The following is a 24,253-nucleotide window of genomic DNA, read 5'->3' on the forward strand; positions in this document are numbered from 1 at the left end:
ACATATATATACAGTGGGGCAAAAAAGTATTTAGTCAGCCACCGATCGTGCAAGGTGCAAAAAAAATCCTGGAAATCACATTGTAGGATTTTTAAAGAATATATTTGTAAATTATGGTGGGAAATAATTTCCCACCATAATTTACATTTACATTTTTTTTTTTTCACATTCTGTCCCTCACAGTTGAAATGTACCTATGATGAAAATTACAGAATTCTGTCATCATTTTAAGTGGGAGAACTTGTACAATCGGTGGCTGACTAAATACTTTTTTGCCCCACTGTATATATACATGCCATTATAATTTCCAATCTTGTATCAGTTGTCGGCCCAAACGCTCCTGATACATCGACATATCGGATATATCGTCGGCAAGAGGTCCTTTTGTAGTTTTATGCTGTCTAAATTTCCCGAACTACACTCCAGTCCAGTAGGTGTCAGTAATGTGTTTGTAAGCTCATTGCCAATCGCCAACAAACCTAACGGAAGAAAACGGAAGTTTTGCTCAAAGTAGTCGTTAAGAGGTTTTGCGAAGATGTCAGACTGTCCCCTCAAAAACTACATAGAAAAACAAATGTGCATGAACTCCTGACAAATATGGACGTCAGTGAGTTCGTTGTGTCGGCGGGCAGAGCCGTGCTGGACATGATGGAGCGAGAGTGGCAACCTCTGTCCGCGGGTGAGCTGGAGCAGAGGCTGGACCAGGCGGTGGAGGAGATCCTGGAGGCTGACTTGGTAACAGAGCTCAAAACTCAGCCTCCTCCTGCTACAGCTGCTGCTGCTGCTGTGTATGTTCACTTACTGCAGAGTCAACCCACTGTGGGGCCGCAACTTTTACAGACGGCGGCGACAGTGGCCGCTTCTTTCCCGCAAAAGGAGGAGACAACAGAGACCCTGGGACAAATGGAGACTGTGGACAGTGCTGCAGTGGAGGTGACTGTCCTCTCACCATAGCTGACTCAAGACAACCTGGCGACGATGCGATATGTTGTGATGTATTGACTATCACTCAGGCAATTTATTGTTTTCTTTGTCTAACGAAAGGATTGGAAGGAGAGGTATACAGTCAAATAGGGAAAAAAAGTATTCTGCCACCTAGTGGTTGGGAGCCGTGAACGCAACATAAAACACCCTTATCAATACAGCACTTCAAATATGTTATATTATTGCAAGGTTTTCGTATATCATAACATTTTCTTACACCCCTAGTTATCGTTGTACAATATGTGATATTAAAGCACATCACAATAAAAGCACTTGAAATAAATTAATTGTGGATGAATTTCCATTATCTGCATAGTTGTGAATGGGAAGAATTGTTGAAATATTCACGTAAGTGACTTGAAAATACTGTTAAGCACCAACATATTGTCCTAGTGACTTATACAAGCTTCGGAATATAAACTATTATTGTAGCCTCAAATATTCCAGTTTTAAACAAAATTATAAAGCTTGTGGTTAGGGTTGACTTGTTGATTAGTTTTGATTAATTGATGATTTATTGTCAGGACGTTGTGAAAAAGGTCAGATTTGACTGTTTTTGTTTTGTTCAATGTCCCAATTATCCAATACAATTACAAATATTACAGATTACAGGCATATTAATATAAAACGGTAACTCTTTACATTTAGCAAGCTGGAACCAAGAACACATTAAAATGATCAATTATGATGAGAGCTGCTGGAAAACAATCGACAGATAATAAAGCAATCATTTCAGCTCTTTTAAAAGAGTAGCACTGGAGCTTCTTTGGATCCTGAATTATTGGGGAGTGAATCATACTTTTCACTTAACTGTTAAATCTATAGATATAGACTGACTGATGTTGGCTACTTTATCATTTCTCTTTGTCTGATCAGTACATCAAAGACCTGCTTCAAAGCTCCAAATCCAACGCTCGACTGGCCGGTCGAGCCCGTCTGTCTCTGTCCCACACCATCCTCCTTTCCCTCACCCTGCTCACTGAGCGCGTGAGCTACCGCTCTGTGTCTCGCCGCTTCCTCCTGGAGAAAGGAAACATCCACAGGATCTTCTTCTCCTTCTGTGACCACATCAACATGCTGGAGGAGAGGCAGATCAGATGGCCCGTCGGTGAGTTGATCTCAGGGAGGGGGTTTGTTTTTTTGAAGATATTTGGATGTGCAGTATGACCTTTCTAAGTGGTGAAACAGAAAATGCTAACAGTGGTGCAATTGTCTTTCTGATTTCCAGGTGAAGAGGCAGAAAATATCCTTTTCCCGCTTTTCAGTTCAGAAAAGAGGCCAGAAGATGCAGAGCAAAGTGCTCCTTTGGTCCTTGGAGTGTTGGGACACACTCAGATCCCTATCCGCTTGCCTTTAGGGAAACATGATGTGGAGACCACAGTGCCTGAGGTGAAGAGAATGAAGAAGGAGGAGGCTCATCTGGACTCCTGGTTGAACCTTGAGCTTTTATGTGACAGTAGTGGCCGGTTCCTACACTGCAGAATCAGTAAAGGATCAGACATGGATAGAGGCAGTTCCCTCAGAGACAAACTTAAACAGCATCCTGAACTGATGCCTTCTGGCTCCTGTATCTTAGCCAAACCTGGTTACCCACTCAGTGCTCATATTTTAACTCCTTACATAACAAGTCATGGGCTGAGAGAAGAGCTCTTCAACAAGACCCTGGACGAGCATTTTCACATTTTGGATCAGGCTGTTGCCAACCTGAGAGCCAGGTTCCAGAGACTCAGGTATCTGGATATTGGGAACTACGATCGAGCCAGGGCTGTGGTGCTGTCTGCCTGTGTGCTGCACAACGTGTTTTTGGACATGGGACAGGTGGTTGAAGCAGAAGTCGAGAAAGAAGACATAACCCAAATAGGAGATGGGGAGATGGACAACGAGGGCATATGCAGACGTGACATCCTCTCGGATTTGTTGTTTAAAAGCTTCGAGTCTTGAAGCACAAGATGTGATGATGGATCTGTTAGAGAGCTAGTGTTCACACAAACACACACACACATAGTGATATTGTTTTCACAATATAAGGTTCAGTAATCATATTTCTGCACTGTGCAAACACACTTTAAAGACAAGACATAATTGTCATTAAATGTTTTGCCTCAGATTCAGATGTTTGAATTTATTTTGTTTTTTTTACTGGTTTCCACAAACAATTGACCTCATTTTACATAAAGTTTGAAAAAGTAATGAAAGTAGAATTAAAGGCTTATGAAAGATACAAATAACTTTTTTTTTCCATTCTGAAATTATAGATTTGGTAATTTTCTTGGCCTTTTGTTACTAATCATTCTTATGCAATCAAATATCACAATGCATTTTGTGGTTAAAAAAATATACTGTCTGGTTATTTAGACAATGTTGTGATGAAAGCCGCAGACTCTTAACATTAGTATTTTAATGTGTATAAGGAAAATTAAGAAAGAGTAGTAATGTATTATTATCATTACTCATGCCCCTCTTCATCAGACTTGACATGCAGGTCCCAGCCAGTGTGTAACAGCAGATAAATAAAATCTGCTCATTAATTTAACTAAACACAATTTGCCACCTGGAACATGCAGTAACATTCATGTTAGTGAACTTGGAAAAAAGTACAATCTCAGGGTTATTTAGTGAACATTAAGGTTGTTCAGTGATGTGCTTTACTTGATCCTGTAACAAGTTGTGCTCTGCATCACAACATGCACACTCTCTAACTATTGTATAAACTGTATGAGTAAACAATTTAAAAACATGTACCACTAATCTACTCATACAGTATCTCTGTCCAGTGTCATAAAAGTTTTTGCTAAGCAGTTGTCTTCAGGACGGATGTCCATCCTTTGCCATCTGTGTGCTGTTCTTCTGAGCCAGGTTGGAGATGGCCTGTGCCAGGTTGTTGATGGCCTCTATCTTCCTCTCCTCCAGGGCTTTCTGCTGGGCCCACATGTTCATCTTCCTCTCCTGCAGCTCCATGTAAAGCTGCAGGACGTCCTGTGGAGGACGAGCCTGGCAGGGAGTGGCTGTTGCGGGAGGCGTGGGGAGGATTGGGGTGAACCTCTTACTGGCTATAGCCTTGCCCACTTTTGTCCCACTGAGCTTGGCTCGGCGCTGGGCTTCAATGTCCTCCCTGCTCTTGCCCAGAACCTCGTGCATGGTCTTGAAGAACTCCCAATGGACACTTGCTACACCCAGCCGCTTGGCCCGTTCTGCGTTCTTCCTGTACGTGGCAAGCATGTTTCTCCACTTGAGATCACACTCGTATGCCTTCACCAAGACGTCAGTGGCCTCTGACTCTTGTAGTTTGACGTTCACTTTCTCTGACACCATCTCCCAAAGTTTCTTTTTCTTGCAAACTGGCTGGTCGAAAGCTTGATCCATTTCCAGTCTGATGTTGACAAGGTGCCATGTAGCTTGCAGTGTCCAGATAAATTCTACACGGGGAAAGGAAAGTGGATAATGACATTATTGAACACATTTATGACCTTGCACTAAATAGAGGTTGATGATTAGGGGGAAATATTGTCAGTGTGAAGACAAGTTTAAGTTTAATAATTGACTCAAAACATGATGGAGCATTACCATATGACACCACTGAAATATTAACCTCTTCCTAAATTTATAGGTTTGAGGCCTCTAAAACTTTTGCTACTCTTTCAGCCAAAACTGAGAAGCTCTATGCTGTTTACATATAAATGTTAAATATATATAAGTAAAATGGGAATAATTTAGTGAGACAACATATTTTTTTCCCCAGAACAGTGAATTTGTAAAATACTAGATATTGTATGTCCTTCTTTCACATTCACCTGCAAAATCTCCAAGTTTTCCCAGTGGGTGGTGGCACACAGTATGGGAAACACTGTCTCGATGCTAGAATGTCAACTTTAAAATGTGAATTATTTCAAATAGAGTTGTACAGGTAAACCAGCTGTTTAAGGATATCTATTTGTTAAATGAAAAACCACCTATTTTTATGCATGTCTTTCAATAATTAGTGACTATAAAGTTGGACTAATTCAGCAAATCGTCTGGCAACCCCATAAATATCATCCATGGCATATATGTGGGTCCCAACCCAGTTTTGGGACATTTGTGATGTGGTCATTATATTGTTTTCGATTTGAGAATGATCTACCGTACAACTTAATATCTTTGTTCTGAAGTTTGTTGTATGTTTTTTTGCCCCACGTCAGCCGCTGCCATGTACTTTTTAGCCCATGAACCGTGGTTTTATGACGGTGTTGCGCACTCATCGGGGCCTCCTCGCATTATGCGATGACTGGTTGAGATCCGATGAACTTCAAGCTGCGAACACTGACCTCCTTTGCTTTTTTCGCCGTCCACACTGGACACGACCGTTTCCTTTCCTTCCACTTCAGCGCTCTGTATCACAATCGTTTCTATGACCTCCATCCGGCTAAATTAGGAACATTAGAGTTCGATTTGTTGATGTATCTATCGTGGAATTTAACAACCTCTCGAGGCACCGATGCGAGCGTTCGCATCGAGTAAAACGATGATTATAACAACGTCGCGGAGCCGTATTGGAAATGTAGTCCTTTTTCGTGTTACAGTGAGGGTTTGTCGTATCCGGCTCCAGCAATTGAACTACAATCCCTAAACACTCTGCGTTGTTTGACGATAGCCACAGGCATTCACTCTCATTGGAAATGTAGTTTTTATGTAGGAGAGACTGCACTACGTGAGATGACAGCCAGATATATTTGAACTACAAGTCCCGTCACATATCTATCAGACCCTCCTCCTCACTCCCTGCTAACGCCCTCGACCGCCCCCGTTTTGTTGTTTGGCTAAAGATGGCGTTAGCGGCTAATACAGGCGACCGCATTCTGTTCTACAAATTTTACTCGGCCAGTGGTATCAAAACACTGTTCAATTAGAGGTTTAATTCGTCGGCTGATGTGCAAAAAATATGGTACATAGAGAAAATACACGTCCATGACATAGAATAGCGACTGGCTGGCCTTCTAACGATGTAGGCCTGTTCTTAAAGGAGTGGACCGAGGCTGCTGGAACTCCATCTCCCAACAGCATCCGCGGCGTCAGGTGGTACGTCTTTATTTTCTCCTGCTGGTATGTGTAGTTCTCTAAACGCACTGTAGTGCGGGTTTGTAGGAAACTTCGAAACACATGAGTTAACATAATACTATGACATTTTCACAAAGTAATTTGCTAATTGAGAAACTTGAAAGGACATGTCGGAATTACGATAGTGCAGTGGATAGAATTGTTGCCTCACAGCAAGAAGGTCACTGGGTTGATACCATTTCGATTGAGGGCCTTTCTACGTGGAATTTACATGTTGTCCCCGTATGCACGCGGGTTCTCTTAAAAACATGTAGATTAGGTGGTTGTTAATTTCAGAATGTTGGCCCTGCTGTGGACTGAGAATATGTTCCGGGTGACCTCAAGCTGTAGAATGGAAGCACATGTCATTTACATTGTACTTTGTTAAATACTGGAGGCTCCAGTGAGTATTCACAGTGTGTAATATATTTGTCTGAATTAAGGATGTGATTATATCATTATAATATTATCGTGCATTGTGCTAAAATATGTAGATTGTGGTGAATTTCCATTAATTGGCGTGCCTTTTATATTTCCAGTCATAGTTCAGGTTCTTTTTTTTTTTAACACATGACAGATTGTTATTAGTTTTTGTTTTATCACATAGAGCTTTTGGTGCAATCAAAGCAAACCTGCTAATAAATTACAGTATATAATGAAAAATCAACAAAGGATGGCAATGGCCAATGTCTTAAGTTAATCAAACAATTTAAAAACTGTTTTTCTGTAGGATTACATTACATGTCATTTAATGTAAATAAAAACAAACAATTTAAACACTGTTTTTCTGTAGGTTTACATTACATTACATGTCATTTCATGTAAACCTACAGAAAAACAGTGTTTAAATTGTTTGTTTAACTTAAGACATTGGCCATTGCCATCCTTTGTTGATTGTTTATTATATACTGTAATTTATTAGCAGGTTTAGGCAATATGTTAACATTTTCCAGTGGGAAATGTTTGCCAAATATGTGCATCTCAATTACATTTTTGTAACATAAGTAGTGTTTCATATATTTAATGACCTCAGTTCATCAGTTTCCTCTGTATCTGTAAGTGTATTCATCCATAATTGTGCACGTCTTCTGAAAGCTTAATGATACGAGCCAAGTAAGATAGAATAAAGACAGAAGATTCTGCCTGTTCACAAATACGATTCTTGAAATTTTTTTTTATTAATAATCCCAAAAAGTTCACGTCACTTGATAACTGATGATGTTATTTGATATTAGGAGAAACTATGGCTGCGTCACCAGAGTCCTCTTTGTCGTGGTGCCTGGTTCACATTTCCAAACCTGGATCTGGTGCAGAGCACCATAGGACTGGCGCGGCAGACCCAGGCAGAGGCAGAGAAGTGGACAAGAGGTCCAGAGCGTCTCAGTGGAGAGCACTGGTTGCTATACGCACACAGCATATCAAGGGTGGCAAGGCTGGCATCGCCAGGTTCAGGACTCAAGGTGGTCTGCAGCCCATGCTAGACCTAGTCAAACAGCCAGAGTGCCCCAGGAAAACACTGGACCTGGCTCTGAGTATCCTGGCAAACTGCTGCACTGAGCCAGAGACACGCATTGAGGTAAAGCTGAAGAAATAATAATAGAAAACTGATTTGACTAAACCAGCCACTAAATTTGCTGATATTTTAATTTTTTTCACACCATAGGTTCGTAAACTTGATGGAATAAATACTGTAGGTACGTAATATTGTGCATTTAATGAGAAAAAAGAGGTCTAAATTGGTAGCAAGTTTTATCAGATATTAAGAAAACTATAAAACACTTGTCATAGCATCTAATGTTGATCATTTCTTAACTTCTCCAGTGGGGATCCTAAACAGAAATGTGGCCATGGAGACGGTCCAGAACCGAGCAGCTCGAGCTTTGGGGAACTTGGCCATGGATCCAGAGAGCTCTGCACTCATCCACTCTGCTGGTAAATGATTTATTGCATAATTTTAAGTCAACAGCTGAATCAGTTTAAAGTGTTCATATTAGAAAAGAGGTAGACATGGGCAAACTCTGTTTCTTGGTAAGATGTTAGACCTCCAGGAAGCCACAGGGAAGTGATCTTTCTGTTATACATAAATTACATGAAATCCATCTATTCATCCTACCTCTACCGCTTTTATCCTCCACATGAGGGTTAAGGGGGACATAAAATTAGGTTTTTGAAATTCAGCTTTGCTGGTTTCCCACAAGGCCAAAAATGTATTTGAGAATCAGTTGTGATTCTCTGAGTAATGTCAAGCTCTGGCTTGTCCAAGATGAGTTTCTCCACTCTGGGGAAGATAAAGGCTTGTATCTGTAACTGGCTGACAGAAAATAAATGATTAAGTTTATAAAGTCTTTACACCTTGGGAGAACATACATCTGTATTATTTAGCTCAAAGACAGGGCCAAGCAGATCTTCAGAGATTATTATTAAAGTAGATCACACTCAAATTTCTGTATAAAGTTTCTAGGCTGGGAGTTGGCCAGACCTCCAAGTGGGGAAAGGATGAGACAAAGAGTTATCACAAAGGTGAAACAGAAAATGTTATTTCTGACACACAAGGCAAACTTTTTAGATAAACACACTTTAAGTGCTTGCCTCCATGTTACTTCAGCCCCACTTGAATTATGCCTGCACTGCTTGGGACAGCTGTACTCCAACAAGTATCAAAACTTAACTACAGACAGGCTCAAAATAAACTAGTTAGAGTGGTACTGAACCTTGAAAACTTGCAAGTAAGGGTTTGCAAGGTAGTGGCCCTAGATATTTTAAAATGTATTTCAAGTTGGTTGGTGCATCACGTGGTTAATCAACGAGAGGCAGTGCTATATAACAATAATTGAGTGGAATAGGCTTCCATATGAGATTAAAGCTTTTCAGTCACATCAAAGGTTTGAAACGACATTTCTCGCACACGGTGTTGGGTGATGGGAAATCAAGGGCCTGCCCTGAAGATAAGGAAATGTGATGTTGTACTTAAATGTGATTTGGAACTTTGAGCTGTTGAGGGCAGCATTTAACCCAACTTGTTGGAAGAAGAAAGAGAAGAAGAAGAAGAACCACCAAGAGAAGGAGCTGCAGATTAGAATCCAAAGGGATTAAGGAACAGGGAAAGGATAAGAATGAAGGGCAACTATGATCTTCGAGCTATTATGTCAGACTTCGGAATTGTGTTAGTAGCCTTGAGCTGTGGAGGACAGCGTTGCACTTTTTACTTATTGGAAGAATAAGTTGTTGTTAAAATCTTTTGTTGCCTATTTTGGGTTGAGAAAATGGGTTCTAATATCAGGTTTTTAACCGGTTTCTTTTTAAAAAAAAAAACTGGGTAACAGGGGCCATGCCCCCTCTTACTTTTCTTCTGCACCCTCTCACCAAATTGCAGATTTTCGTATCGGATGCTATGCATTATGCTTTTTTTAGTTGTGTTTTGTCGCATACCTCAGTTTTCTGTGACAACAATATATAGTGCAGTTTTTTCTTAAACAGTTTCAATATTGAGAAGATTCATCACCTTTCCATTATGGCCGTTTTAGCATTTCTTTATGCTACTGGTCTGTATGTAAAAATAACATACTTAAAAATAGTATGACCTTTTTTTCATGTGGAGGACAGTATTACTGAAATAATTAGAAGAACTGACTCGGTAATGTTTTTGGGAACTCGCCTGCTGACTATTTTTATATACAGTCTAAGGGGGTAACATGTCTAAATTGAAAACTTGAACTTTATGACCAAATTTGAATGTATTTCGTAATTTGTCATCACATTATAATCCTTTCTCTTTTTTTCAAACAGGTGGCATTCCTCTTCTACTCCTCTGTGTCTCCCTTTCCTCCACCCCATCCTCTCCAACTGCCATTCTACCAAAGGACCCTTGTCCTAAACTAGAGTGTGCTCAGTCGGCTGCTCGGGCCCTCCTCTACCTCTCAGATACTCCCACTAACCGCCTCTCCTTGCTCACCCAAGGGACCTTATCTGCCCTTGCTCCTCTCATTGCTCCTGAATATCCTCAAGGGCTGAGGCGGACGTCACTCAGGACGATACATGAGCTGACTCGGGGCTGTGGTGCCGAATGTGCCAGGGAGGTGTCCCGATCTGGGGTCCTTAGCCAACTTGGTGTCATGGCATCAGGGGAGTCTGGTAAACCGTTTGAGGACTTGGCACTGAAAACTCTGGCCAACATGTGCTCTCAAGGCTGTTTGCGTCCTCTGGTAGGGTCACTAGGCGTCATTCAGAAGTTCATAGAGGAAGTCAAAAAGGACCTGCTGAAGTCAGGGATCTTCCTCAAGGCTCTGTGTTTGTGCTGCAAGGAGGCGGTTAACAGAGCAAAGGTGAAGGAGAGTGGTGGACTGGAGGTGCTGACTAGCTTTTTGTCCACCCATCGGAGTCATCCACTTTCCAGGCTGGTCATTCTGGCTTGTGTAGACTTTGTTTTTGATGAATCTGCTATGGAGCAATTGCTAGAGTTAGGGCTGGTCCCGCTGCTTGTTGCACGACTGGTTGAGCTCACCAAAGGAGAGGAGCAATTTGCTGAGAAGATGGATGTGAGCTTCACATCAAGCATGTCTCCCGCTGAGCTCCTGCCTTCGTCATGCTTTGAGTCTTATGACTTTCCTCCTCCTGAGTGTCACAAGAAGGAGGAAGCTAGCAGGGAGCAAGGTCTCTGTTCGTCAAGCTTTCAAAGCTTTAGGTATGGAAACTGAAATGTAAAGCTTTGTTTTTTATAATTTTTCCTCTAAGTAATTTTTTTTTATTTTTTACTATTCTCCATTGCTTTTCTCTTGTGTATCCCCAGGTCATGGTTGGTGTCTGAGGGACTAATCTCTTCTGAGGGAGATCTGCCAGATTCCTCTGGTGTTGACGGTGAATGGGGGAGTCTTCATATACCACTGTATTCATCCCTAAATCCTCATTCCATTTCTCCCAAAAACTCTTCTTCCCACAACTCCACTCCTTCCTCTTCTAAAAAGGCAGCACTGCCCTCCCCTGTGTCATCCCTGGATAAAGTCAATGATCTGCCTACATCTAGTCCCCAGGCCTCCAGTTCTCAAAACCATCCCAGCTCCTCTGTTATCTCCTCTCCCACTAAAACACCTGAAACACCCGTGTCTCCATCAAAGTTCTCATCCCTTTACCGAAGGAGGCAGCGAACTCAATCATCACCTTCGTTGACCAAGGTCACTTTGGAGACCCCTCCCTCTATGCCCCGCCCAACGACATACCACCACCCCTACCACCCTGAACCGTGGACGACTGAGTCGCCTATCCTGCTGCTGCTGTCGCGCTTCTCCCACACCTCTGATCCAAGTACTGCTCTGGTCAGCTCTGGCGTCATGTCCGGCTTGCTCTACTACCTCACCCAGCACCAGGACCCTAGCAGCAGGTGCTTCCGTATGCTTTGCCGACTGAGCTGCAACCCAAATTGTTTGCAGGCGCTGGTCCGAACAGGCTCGGTGGCATTGATTCACCACCAACTCTGCCAGAGAGGGGGGGGTTTTAAAGGAGAAGAGAGGCAGATGGATGGAGTCAAAGCCAAAGTTAAACAACTAGGTATGGTTAATATCTTTCCTAACCGGGGTTGCGTGTTGATCAATGTGTTTATTAAAATAATAGCGTGTTTAAAAACGTGAATAAAGCACAAAATCCTTATTTCGATGCATTGGGAACACTGCACATTATATTCTAAATCAAAACATGAAGAAAAATGTATCAATTCACTGCTATTTTTTTGAACAGCCGATTATTAATTTTTCTTTATTTTCTTTAAAGTAGTTAAAATTGATACATTTTTCTTATATAATGTGCAGTGTTCCCAATCGAAATAAAAATTCTTAAAAGTGCTTTATTGATGTTTTTAAACACACTGCTATTATTTTGAAAAATATAGTGAACCTTGTTTCAGTCATGAGCAAATGATAAGTGCATATTGACTTTCCCTCTGACTGTCTGTGTAGGTGTTGCTCTTCTCAATAATCTGCGTGTTCAGTGTGAGTCTGGATTTGGCTCTGGTGTTCTAGCACATGTAATGATGTCGGGCTCAGAGTCAGACAAAATTAACTGTGCTCTATCGCTGCCGTTAATCAGCAGGTAAAACAATCTTCAATAAACTTTTACTCATACCTTGCAAACAGGAAGTTGTCATATGTGAGATTTATAACCTTAATCTTTTTCTTCCACAGCAACCGGTCCCTGCTAAAGAAACTTCTTCTGGACAGCAGTGGGCTACTTTTGGCTCTGCAGCCCCTTGGCTGCGATGGATACGATGTTGATGACACGGATGAAGACAACCCTGCCGGATGTGGAAGGCTGCTTTCTGACTTGTTGAATTCACCACATGTAGGTCAGGCCACTCAGGTCCACTCGCTGTACTTTTCTCTCCTGATTGGATGTCTGTCCATGCTGACAAGTAGTATTAAAACTGAGCATCCCAAAAAATATCCAAGTGCAGCTGTAACAGAGTCAATCAGTAAAATCGGCAGAGTTTCACCCCCTCCATCTAAAAAGCCTCGGCTCGCTGACAAATGTCCTTACGGTCTCTCAAACTTTGACCTGGTCTTGCTGCTGGATGATGGAACTCAGGTTCCAGCCAACAGGGAGGCAGTGGCTGGGGTGGAGGGAACAGACAGAGCTGGTTCTGAGTACTTTAGGGCTCTGTTGAGAGGTGGATTTGGAGAAGCTCAGGGTAAGGCAGAAGATGCCATCCACATCAAAGATGTAAGCACAGGTATGTTACTGCCAGTGCTGCATTACCTACACGGATGTCGGCTCACCAAGGGCGCAGAAGCAGCACAGGAAAGTGATCAGGGAGCGATGGGAGGACATTGTCAGATTTTGGACTCATTGGTCGTCGAGGGGCTGAGTATCTGCCTAAAGGAAACAACAGAGAGCTCAGCAAAAGACTTTGCTTTCCAGAAAACACCTGTAGGTGAGATAATGATTGGAGCATGCCGGTTTTTAGTGACTGAACTGAAGAGAGAGTTGGAAGATCTCTGTGTGTCTCTTGTTCTGTCCTCCTCCACCACCACTGCTGCCAGTAGAGCAAAGTCGACTCCCACAGAGGAGATTGATGACAAGGCTGCATCTAAAATGGACCAAGCATGTCATGAGTCCGCTGAGGAGAACCTGGCTCACCGGACATCAGAGCTAGAGCTGACTGGTTTCAATATGCAAATAGAAAAGTTGCCAGAACAAATTAGGAAAAAAAACAGTTCACCACAGAAAACGCACAATAAGAAAGCTCCTTCCATCAGAACGGTCAAAAAAGGCAGCTGTTTGGACCCGATGCCAGGCAAACATGTCACTTCAGAAGAGTCAAAATTAAAACCAGAGAACTTGATTAAAGGTTCAGCACAGCTTCTGAAATCAGCAGCTCAGGACCTAATTTCTTGCTCAGAAGGAGATGCACCAGGTGGAGCTCTGGCTGCTCTCCTCCCACAGGTGTACTGGTTTTCTCAGCGCTATAGCTATCCAACACTGGGTCGGACCTGCCTGTGTCTCCTGCTGGGTTGTCAGCACTGCCCTCGCCCTGTTTCGCCCTCTCTTGCTGGGGATTGCTTTCGCAGACTCGTCAGAGAGGCCGACTGCGTTGAGGCTCTGAAACAGGATCTGCTACATCTGGTCACGTCAGCCCTCGGTTAAATCTGCAGGATCCAGGATCATATACATTTTACATTTTTGAGTTTCATCCACATGCGCTTCATTGTACTTTTTGTCTGCCTCTCAGAATGTTTTGGTTTCCTAGCAATGTAGAAAGATGTTGCCAGTGCTGGATTAGCAGTCATTCCACCGTAGGGACCTGTATGCAGAGTCAGTGTAGTCGAACAGCCAGTTGGAGCACCTGCTCCCTCTTTAAACTGCTGTGATTGGTTCAAATCTGCCTTGACACTTCATATTCAGGCTCAATCCTCTACCTCTGTTTTGCATGTTGACATGTAGGAGCTTAGCGTGTCCTAATTTGTGTTGAGGTAGAGGGGTAGGATGAAGTGTGAGGATTAACTAAGTGTGCCCCCTTAAATTAAGATTTTTCGTTGGCACACTTAAAACAGAAGGCAATGAGATGTTTCCCTGATTAACTAAATCCAAAGAAAATTTGATGTTGCCCCTAGTGTCGTTGAGTATATTGTGTAGCTATACTAACCACAACAAAACTTGTTTGCAGTCTCTTTTCTAACCTTTTAACAGATTCAGTAGTTTTCGCGGGTGTTGATGAGGTTATGTGACATTTCGCTGCTTTGCTGCGTAATCATGCCTTTTGTTGACATTAATTATATATACAGCTTTCTTTCTTTCTTTTTTTATGTTTGGGTGGCACGGGGAGTCCTGTCTTCTTACGTGATGACACGTCACAATCTTGAAGGAGGTTTCCCCATTTAATAGGGCTAGATTTGAACCAATACCCCTTGCAACCCGGCAGCAAGGGGTGAGTGTAAAAATGAGTAATGGGATTGGGCCTCAGTTGTAAACAGAGCCCAGATGAGCTAATTATTCTGTTGATTATGCTGAATTATGGGATTATTGATCAAATATGCCATAGAAATCCTGCCTGCTCTTCCATTAAGATGGGAACATAATTTAATCAAATAACACATTGGTCAGAGTGTAGGTCATAATCACAGTTCTGTCTTGTAAAATAACAATCTGTATGGATTTCTTCACTTCTAACACAACTGACCGCCAATTTATTTTCATAATGTTAAAGCGTACATTTCTATTGAGCTTTATTGTAAATCGATATGAACTGTAGGCGTCCCAGCATGACATTATTTTGTTAAAATTTACTGTTGTTGGATTTGATGACAATTGTTTTATTATTATTTTTGATATATTTCTTTTTATTTTGGAAAAGAAAGTCTTAAGCACATACCTATCATTGCATCGTGTCATTTAGCTAAAAGTGCTGGAATTATATCAGAGTTGATCTTGAAGCCAGTTATTTATTTTGTACTTAGAGATCATGTAAAATAGCAGATATGCAGTGTAAAGGTCTCACTTGCCCATTATAAACTTATGCCACTGAATTATATTGTTGGAAGGTCACTGTGTTTTGAGTGTCTTATTGTTTGAGAGTGTGGATGGGCGGGGTCGCCACACCACGGCTGCATGAAACTGCCATGATGTTTTTTACGTGACACAAACTAGTGACAATCAAAGCAGTTATTATCGGTGTACTGAATCATTAGAATAAGTTAATTAAAAAGATAGTTCAGTACTTCCTGCATGACCAGAGTGCAGACTCTGCCAGACGCAGTCACTGAACTATAATACAGCTGAACGGTGTCAGCAGTGCTGACGCTAAATACACCAGACCAATTATTGGGATTTTAGATATTTCCTTGCTAAATGTTGGAGATTAATGCATCTTTTCAAAACTTCCTTTAAATCACAAGATGGTAGTTTTTTAGCAATTATCACTTAGGACAGTCTCAAACGTGTGCCCCCCCCCCCCCCCCAAACAATTTCATTAAAATCAAGTTATTAGTTATTGCTGTTATTTGATCATTATTATTTATTCATTTTGCTCAATTTATTTTTATTACGAACTATATAGTATATAGTTCATATAACACAAGATGGCAGCCTCTGTAAAGCAAGGCCTTTAAAGTACATTAAAATGCAAATTCTAAGGCTATAAAAACCAAACGTTTACTTTTATAGCAATTATATACTTATACAAACATACTATGTGTAGTATGTTTAATATCTGCCAATAAAACCTCCAAATGCTACACACTGGACCTTTTAATTGATGAGTTCTTGGTCAATACTAGAGCTTTTTATATCAGACTACATCCTTTTATTGCCATATTTATTTGTTGGTTTTGGTCTTAACATATTATTACTTGTCATTAAGATAATATACATATAGTCATGTTATTAATACCAGTCTCATGTATTTGTAGTTTTATATAGCAAAATCCCTAAATTAATGAAATAATGAATAGAGACACTTATTAGACAGCACAAAAGTAGTTTAATTCCTGCCTGCTTGGCCCCTTGGTTAATGTAATTAAGCCACACCCTGCAGACGGGAGTTTGTTTTGGTTTTTTTTAAATCATGCAGAAGGAGGACACAAGTGAGAAATGTGACGGCTCCTCAGTGGCGGCCAGTCTCGTAGCCATCAGGCAGGGGATTAGTGTGAGGGTTGTGGAACAGAGTGTGGTTTCCATCGCCCCAGGGGAATTTCTGGAAGGGAAAGATAATTAAAATCGTGCTGAAAATGCAGACGTGCCACTGGTGCTGGCCGTTTGACACTCACCTTAGTACGGATGCGCAGGTGACTGTATGGCACAAACTCTGGCTGCTCGTGTGAGTGTGCCTTTCCCTTCATGTAAGCGTTGAGGCAGCAGACGGCAACACCAGGTATGGCCACTGTGAAGCTCAGTATCTTCCAGGTCTTAGCTACAGGAAACAACCAGAGAACAAACAAAGTTGAGGCACAGAATAGAGCCTGGCTATGAATTTATAAAGCACATATCATCAGTGATAAAGCATATGTTCATTCCAAAGAACATGGAGTATGGAAGCTGGCTGCCAAGTACCAACTTTGCAGACATGTCGGTTCATGAAAAGACACTCAAATGACAGTCAACGTGTCTTAGTGGTGCTTTTTCATTCAGAAGTTTTTGGGTGCATTCTGTTATCGGGGGTCACTGAAGACGCACTGACCTTTTCCCTCATGGCTCGCGTGTGACGCAGCAGCCAACACACGACGAGCAGCTGCAGCAGCTGACATCTGCAAAGGACGACGAGGAAGGATGGAAACTATTTCACGTTTAGATATGCATTTTATCACTATGTGATATTTATGTGTGTACTGAAAGACAGCAACATTTAAAAGTCAAAAATATCAAATGAAAATAAGCCCTCAGCATAAGCAGGCCTATAACATTAATATCTGCGAGTCAAGGCCAGACCCGCTACTGTTGCTCAGCATTTTGTCAGGATTTGTCAACTCTCCTGAAGCTAAAAGTACAAGAAATGCAAGTGAAAACTTACTTTTCTTAAAGCAGATAATATGCAGGAGCTTCTATTATCCTGTTATTTTCTCGACAAGTCTTCCTTGTTTGTCCTTCACTCTGTCCTGAGCTGAACTCAGTGTGTCAGACTCCTCCCCGTTTCAACATGTTTCTGTGCCAAGAAACCGTTTATATTTGGGCTAAGTGCAGAGGCGGGTTGATATGTGACGAAATGGAGGAGGTGTGGTACAGTAGTGCTGGGGAAGGCACTGAGCCTGCATTACAAAGCATAAAGGGCCAAGGCCTGATAAATCACAATTAATGACGCATATTAAAGCTGGAGTGTGTAACTCTTCAATCAAACATGCTCACATCAAATTGTGTAGTGATCACATCATATCAGGTACAGAATCCAACACTTATTCGCTTGAAAATGTTGCTTTTATTGCAATTTCCAAGCGAGGAAAAGTTGATCAGAAATTTGAAGAATATTGCAGGAATCATGTGAAAACGTATCACAGGGACATTATAAGAGTCAGATATATTCAGTGGCACTGACACCAAAGCTTCTCCAGACGGTGAACTGAGCAGCGTGACATCCAGAGCGCTATAGCAGTGATTTGTTTTCATGTTGCTTGCGACATTTAAGTGCTGCACACACTGAGTGACGCGTTTAATGTCACAACTGAGAGCACAGGAGCTACGATACATGGTGCTAGTGAAGCTGGACGGACAGAAACACAAAGAAGTAAATCCTCCTGCTACAAATAAACCTGGGCGTTAAAATTTATATCACAATGACAAATTTGGCGCCTCAGAAACATGATCGTTGATACTGACTCTGATATTGCGAAAAGCAAACCAAGCGCTCCCCTAAACAACTGCCTGACCAGCTGCACGTATATTCAGTCACAGCTGTTGCGAGACGCAGCTCCAAGTTTCCTGGATGCTGTCTGGACACGAAACGCTACGTTAAAAGACAGATATACAACACAAGTACCGTAGAAACAAAATTCAAATGTCTTGTACAGCTGGAGCAGATCTCTCTCTCTCTCTGTCTCAAGCATTAGGTCGTCATGTAGAAAGCTGGCAGTGTTTTAGTAATTACTCAAAAGAAGTCACAGGCTGTTGGACGTCTTGCACTATAGCTTTAAAGGAAAGGGCCTTCCACGTCTTTTCCTGTCATAGTCGGTGCATTTGCTGTAATTTTTTTGGAGAGCAGTGGTGACAGTCGGTCTTCACCGTCATTGATTTAAAGCGCCAGTGTCAGCTGATGCAAAATATTTGTCACAGGGTACATGAGACTCGCTCTCTCTGTTTGTTTTTGTTTGATTTGCAAGATTATTAGTACAGCATTGAGAGGAAAACAGCCTGCATCCCTGTTTTTATATTTTTCATTTTTAAGTGGAACATTGGACATAAATCGACCCGGCTCTTCAGGTGGCTTCTCTGCATGTAGGCTCTGCACCTCTCCTCGCTCCTGGAGCTGGTCTGGCCCAAAGTACACAGAACAGCATTGGCTCTGCATCTTGCCAATAGACAAGATGATGGTTTCTCCATCTAATTAGGGCCCAAACACGAAACAAACCTATTGTTTTCCTTCAGATTATTATTATTCTATGACTTTGCGGTCATTTTTGAGGGGGTTAACATGCATATAAACTCTGGACGATTAGCATGGAGGTCAGGTCTGGTTTATATTTATTGTTTTATTGTGTTCTGTTCCTTCAAAAACATAATTTTTCCCAACAAAGAATAAATACAAACCCTGGCTTGCCCCATTAGACAGTGACCTGAAAATGTTTTGATCAATTAGTCCTAAATCACACAATATGATATTGATTAACACGGATTAGTAATGTATTTTTTTACACCCCAGTTCATCTATTTATCCACCTTTGTGTTCCTTGGTGATTATATTTGTTGGGTAGAAACCAAAACCATGAAATGTCATGTGCTGGAAACTTAAAATTGTTAAATACGGTATGTTTTATATAAAAAAAAGATAAACAAATCATTATTGTCATCCAATAAACTCAAAGAAAAGGTTTATTAGGTTTATTAGTGTTGACTGATGAAGTAGTTTCAAACATTTTGTCTCATTTCACCCTGTTTTTTGAATGTGAACAGATGAAAGGTGGTGTCTTGAGTGCTTCCGTGATTTTCACACTACTGGTGAGTCCTTTTTGCTGTCTCCGGCTGTCTGGGCAGACTCCGGCTGCTGTGCAAACAGGAGCGGGAGCCAGTGGTGCTGTCGGCCAGTCATGTGAGTCTAGTCTGAACGTCTAGCACTTGTGTTATTGTGGGCAGATGTGAAACACTGCCACTGTTTGAGTGCTCGGTGCACATGCTGTAGGACGCAGACATGCAGAGAGAACGGTGGATGTATGTGCTGCAGGTGTGTGCTGTTGCAGCTGATTAGGACAAAACCATATTGCAGATTTTTTCAAATGCTTTTATGTTTGTGCATGCATTGCAATATTCTGACCACCATCCATTAACTTCACTTAACTTTTTAGGGAGGTGGGGTACACTGGAGCCAATCCCAACTGCCACTGGATCAGAATCACTCATCCATCTTCTACGCAGGTTTTTCCTCCACATGACGGTGCACTGGTGCCATTCCCAGCTGACATAGGGCGAAAGGTGGGGTACACCCTGGGCAGATCACCAGTCCATCACAGCGCCACACAAACAACCATTCACTCTCACACTCAACTATGGTCCATTTAGAGCAGGGGTGTCAAACTCATTTTTGTTCAGGGGCCACATACAGCACAATTTGATTTAAAGGGGGCCGGACCAGTAAAAATAGTAAAATAATAGCATAATAACCTATGAACAACAAGAACTCCTTTGTTTTACATTTAATGAAGGATAATTTTACAAAACATGAAATTTCTTGAGAAATATAAGTGCAATTTCAACAATATCATGCCTAAATTTACTATTTACACAGCAGAATGGATCTATAAAAGGCACAAACATTAAGTCACGGGTATCTGGAGCATTTGACATTACGTTTAGATTAGTGTGAAATTTTAACAAATTCATCCTGTGGGCCGGATTGGACCCTCTGGCGGGCCGGTTCTGGCCCCCGGGCCGTATGTTTGACACCCCTGATTTAGAGTGTCCAATTTGCCTAATACCCAAATCTGCATGCTTTTGGGCTGTGGGTGGAAACAGAGAAAACCCACACACACACAAGGAGAACATGCAAACTCCATGCAGAAAGGCCCGTGCATCAGAATCAGAGAAATTACAGAAAATCATCTTTGATGAGGCTCAACACAAAAGTGCACAGGACAGTGATGTGTTAATAAAAAGGTCGGTAAATACAAAGTAAAACATGTTAATATACATTCATAAAGAAATTTTGGTCGATTTTCCTGGACTTTGTAGTCAGTGTGACGCGATTTATACATATTTCAAGTGTACATAAGAAGGGATTTAAGTCATTTCATCAACTCTGATGCCAGCAGAAAGACAACTGTGGACTGTGTGTAATGCGGTAATAAGTGTGTGTGATGTTGGGCAGAGGTGAACGCAGCCCGTGCCAGGGGAAACAGTCTGTCTCGTCTTGTCCCTCGTAAAAAGTGTGTGGCTCTCACTGTTCTGGACACTTACCATACTCCTGCTCTCACTTCAGAGGAGCTCACATCTAAGCACTTTATTGAATTTATGCTCCTGTTTTTGCACAGTTTTGCATCATAGCAACGTTCTCCCAGTGCACGTGATGCTTTCAGGGACCTTCAAAGGGTCTCAGTTGAACTGCGGTCACGTTACCAGGCTGAACTGACATATCTGATTTTTTTTTGTTTCAGGGTTTTGAGGACACAGAAATGTAATTGTCAATTCTTATTTTCAAATCTATCATGTCACATCAGAACGTACAAGGCTTTTTTTTTGCATCACTGAGCGTTGCTGCATCGACCTGTGTCGAAGCCAAACAGCAGTGGAGCAGAGTGTCCAAATTTGTGCGGTTTCAGAGGACAGTCGATGCAAATGTGAACCATCAAATCTAAACTGTTGAATCAGAACAAGACCGATGGAGTCTGAAGTAAGAAAAACCTGATTTTACTTAAAGAACAACATTTTTAAAAAAAGAAAAAAGTCTCACAAAAAGAATTAGGCCCCATCATCCTGCAGTCTAAATGTAGCCTCAAACACATTTCAAATCAAAACAATTGTAGTTCTACAGTTGCATTAAATGGCAGCATCTCAATGTATTTAGGCCTTTGGCCACAAGAAGGTGCTGGGTTTGATTCCCGGGAGTTTGCATGTGCTTGCTTTCGTGTTTGTGTGGATGTCCTCCGAGCTCTGCGGTTTCCTCCCACCATCAAAACATGTACATGGATGAATGTTAGACACATTCAGTCAGGTTGGTCCCTTGTGGTGCAGCGATCTTGCGATTTTGTTTGTATAATGACAATAAAGCTCCTTTCCTTAAGTTTAAACTGAGCATCAGAATAAGTAAGAAAAGTCAATCATGGGAGAATAATTGAACCCACAAAATAAAAGTAAAACCACACATGTACTTAATTTAAAAACAGACTCAGTGATGATTCAAAATTAGCCACATCATTCCAGTATACTGTAAATGTAAATAAGCTCAATCAGTTCCAAGAATCTGCTCCTTTACGAGAGACTGTGCTCGTGCACCTCTGTTCCCAAGTCTGTGTTTATGTTCATATTTGTGGTTTAAGACGTTGTGTGGAACATTTTTGGTTTATTTTAAATCAAAATGGAACAATGCCACTCACTGCAGTGGCAACTGGTGAGCTGCTGTCTATGAGGAAATTTCAATGTAAGGCCAGATGTTAACTGATCACACTGAGGAGCAGCAACTGGTCACTACAGAGACCACAGTGAAGCACCTGCTCATGTTTGATGGCATCAGTTTCCATCACTGGAGCATTTCTTAGCAGAAAAGGAAACATTCAGTTTTTAAGTTAAATACGAGGCAACCATTAGTGTTTGTTCAGTTCACCATCTGCTTCTTCTTTGGTATCTGAACACATTATTTAAAATTGATAATCGTATCTTAATTCCTTTATCTATGGACATGGAGTATAAATGTCAGGTTTAAATGGGTGAATGCTGAACTGCAGTATGAAGTGCCTTGTTACTTGTTACTATGTTACGATTAAGCTATGTCTTCACTGGCCACTTTATTAGGTACACTTGTTCAACCACATGATAACACAAATGTCTAATTAGCCAAACACATGTCAGCCACTCAGTGCATTGAGATGGTGGAGATGACATGCTGAAGTTTAAACCGAGCATCAGATGGTCTGAGTATTTCAGAAGCTGCTGATCTAATGCGTTTTTAACAACCTGTCCTCCAACTGAAACGTTTCGCATACGATTCATAGTGGAGGACAGTCTCGATTTTCTCGCATCTATGGTTTCAGCAACAAGGTAAAGCCGTTAATGCAGGGGTCTGAAACTCAAATGACCTGTGGGCCACTAGGCATCTAATCTGGCCAGTAAAGTGGAAAAAAAACAACCCAAAAAACTGTTTTCAAACTGTATTTCTATGGAACAGTACATAAAATGTATAATAAAAATGTTATTTATGGTGACTCTTCCAACCACTCCCCTCAGGACCAAAACCTCACGCCACAAGAATAGTTTTCTTCCCCATTGCCACTGGACTGCTTAACAACACGTTACATTAACGTACCCACAACACACAATCCCTGTCAATGCATTACATACATGCTGACCACTGGACTGCCATTGTACAGTGTACTTTAATATCGTTTTATAGTCTATTGTTTAATTATTGTGTAGTCTAGTTTAATATAGTTTGTAATTTATATTTTTCTTTTTTTATTGTATTTTTTGCACCAAATTCCCTGTATCATTTCAAGCATACATGGCAATAAACCTGTTTCTGATTCAAAAACATAATCCAAAAAACATTTTAAGTTGAAATTAAGTGGGGGGCCGCACATGGCCGGCGGGCCACCCGTTTGAGACCTCTCCGTTAACGTCTCTTGGGTTCATCAATCAAAGAAAATAACAACCATTAAAGAAGCATATATAGATTGAGGTCATGAGAATGTCCTTGTCCTTAAAGGACACATCAGGACAGCACATGCTGAATGTAATTCAAATATATACATCGGGGGAGCACAGTGTTTTAAATATGATAGACCACAGTGAGCCTGCTGTCCAGATGTGTCTCCACAGACACTCCCCCCCCCCTCCATACTGCTCTGCTGTCTAGTAAATGAAGCCACACTGTCTGCTCCTCCTCTGACAGTCATTAGCACTTCTGTTCACTGTTTTGACGTCTCATCTTGAAAAATTTACACTTTCCTTATGGATCTATTTCTCTATTTTTTTTCGCCTCTCAAAATGCAGACAGATAAATGTTTAGAAGCTGAGTCATGGTTGAAGGAGTGATGAGTCAGAAGTGGGCTTGTGTTATTGTCTTGTGCTCGCTACCACCAGAGGAGACGATACGGTGGTCTGCACATGTGACTTCAGTTTTCCTCAGGTAACAACTGACCTCTTTTTTTGAGCGTAGCCATCATATGTGGTTCCCCAGTCAGATGTTTGCATCGAGTGCTGCCTGAGGCGCCTGAGGTCAAGACATAAACTTACACATGACATGAAGAAACAGCTGCTGAGCGGGGGACCTCCCACACTATAGACAACATAAAGATTCGTGGACACCACCATGGGCTACTGCTTCTTGTACACAGTCTGAGACGACTGCAGGAACACAGTGTCATGTCCTGAGGTCCCACTGACACTCAGGGTAACGCTTAAGGTTAACTAATCATGAGTTAATGATTATTGGCTAATAAGTGACCGACATGTTAATTTCTAAATACTAAATATATATCACAAACTTGAGTATCTACTGATACCGATACAGTCCGATTTTAGACCATTTATGAAGCTGTTAGCAACACATTTGTGCTGAGTCGTTTCAAGGACATACTGTAATTCATCAACTGTGTAACAAATATTGTTCTCCCAAAAAGAACAAACAGCGCAAAGATGACTCCGCTAAAATGCTTTTGTTGATTTATATTTACATTGTTTACAGTCTGTCCATAGTAAAGCATGCAATTGTATCGAATTTTACATTTTTATCTGTCCGATATACTGATACCGACCGATACAGATTCCCATCTGGACTATTCATATTTTCTGTATCTGCAAAAAAAGTATGTCATGTACGAGTCTCTGTGATCAGGGAATGTGGAAAGTGTGAAGAGGCCTAAAA

General features: G+C 41.4%; 4 protein-coding genes across 7 annotated transcripts; 2 read left to right on the plus strand and 2 right to left on the minus strand.

The window, feature by feature from the left end:
- The first annotated feature begins 270 nt into the window (after positions 1 to 270).
- LOC131476094 (putative nuclease HARBI1) lies at positions 271 to 3,091 on the plus strand. Its single transcript, XM_058654580.1, has 3 exons — positions 271 to 933; positions 1,861 to 2,092; positions 2,213 to 3,091. The coding sequence occupies exons 1-3, from the start codon at positions 598 to 600 to the stop codon at positions 2,923 to 2,925; spliced, it is 1,281 nt and encodes a 426-aa protein (XP_058510563.1). The 5' UTR covers positions 271 to 597; the 3' UTR covers positions 2,926 to 3,091.
- On the minus strand, positions 3,087 to 5,498 carry si:dkey-66i24.7 (uncharacterized). The gene is made up of 2 exons (XM_058654581.1): positions 5,289 to 5,498; positions 3,087 to 4,400 (listed from the first exon to the last, which is right to left on the minus strand). The coding sequence occupies exons 1-2, from the start codon at positions 5,380 to 5,382 to the stop codon at positions 3,790 to 3,792; spliced, it is 705 nt and encodes a 234-aa protein (XP_058510564.1). The 5' UTR covers positions 5,383 to 5,498; the 3' UTR covers positions 3,087 to 3,789.
- A 260-nt stretch (positions 5,499 to 5,758) lies between these two features.
- On the plus strand, positions 5,759 to 15,084 carry armc5 (armadillo repeat containing 5). Of its 3 annotated transcripts, none has more exons than XM_058652707.1 (8): positions 5,759 to 6,063; positions 7,293 to 7,633; positions 7,721 to 7,751; positions 7,879 to 7,989; positions 9,844 to 10,738; positions 10,844 to 11,598; positions 12,003 to 12,135; positions 12,228 to 15,084. In XM_058652707.1, the coding sequence occupies exons 2-8, from the start codon at positions 7,301 to 7,303 to the stop codon at positions 13,684 to 13,686; spliced, it is 3,717 nt and encodes a 1,238-aa protein (XP_058508690.1). In that variant the 5' UTR covers positions 5,759 to 6,063; positions 7,293 to 7,300; the 3' UTR covers positions 13,687 to 15,084. The 3 variants fall into 3 exon arrangements, with proteins under 3 accessions (XP_058508690.1, XP_058508688.1, XP_058508689.1); XM_058652705.1 differs by having other exon boundaries at positions 5,759 to 6,039; XM_058652706.1 differs by having other exon boundaries at positions 5,759 to 6,036.
- Positions 15,085 to 15,995: 911 nt separating this feature from the next.
- LOC131474969 (cytochrome c oxidase subunit 6A, mitochondrial) lies at positions 15,996 to 17,175 on the minus strand. 2 transcript variants are annotated; one of them, XM_058652711.1, is made up of 4 exons: positions 17,045 to 17,175; positions 16,715 to 16,781; positions 16,305 to 16,447; positions 15,996 to 16,231 (listed from the first exon to the last, which is right to left on the minus strand). In XM_058652711.1, the coding sequence occupies exons 2-4, from the start codon at positions 16,779 to 16,781 to the stop codon at positions 16,142 to 16,144; spliced, it is 300 nt and encodes a 99-aa protein (XP_058508694.1). In that variant the 5' UTR covers positions 17,045 to 17,175; the 3' UTR covers positions 15,996 to 16,141. The 2 variants fall into 2 exon arrangements, with proteins under 2 accessions (XP_058508694.1, XP_058508695.1); XM_058652712.1 differs by having other exon boundaries at positions 16,715 to 16,810; positions 17,045 to 17,170.
- Positions 17,176 to 24,253: the final 7,078 nt, after the last annotated feature.

The sequence above is a fragment of the Solea solea genome, chromosome 16 (genome assembly GCF_958295425.1).
Source record: "Solea solea chromosome 16, fSolSol10.1, whole genome shotgun sequence".
Lineage (NCBI taxonomy): Eukaryota > Metazoa > Chordata > Actinopteri > Pleuronectiformes > Soleidae > Solea > Solea solea.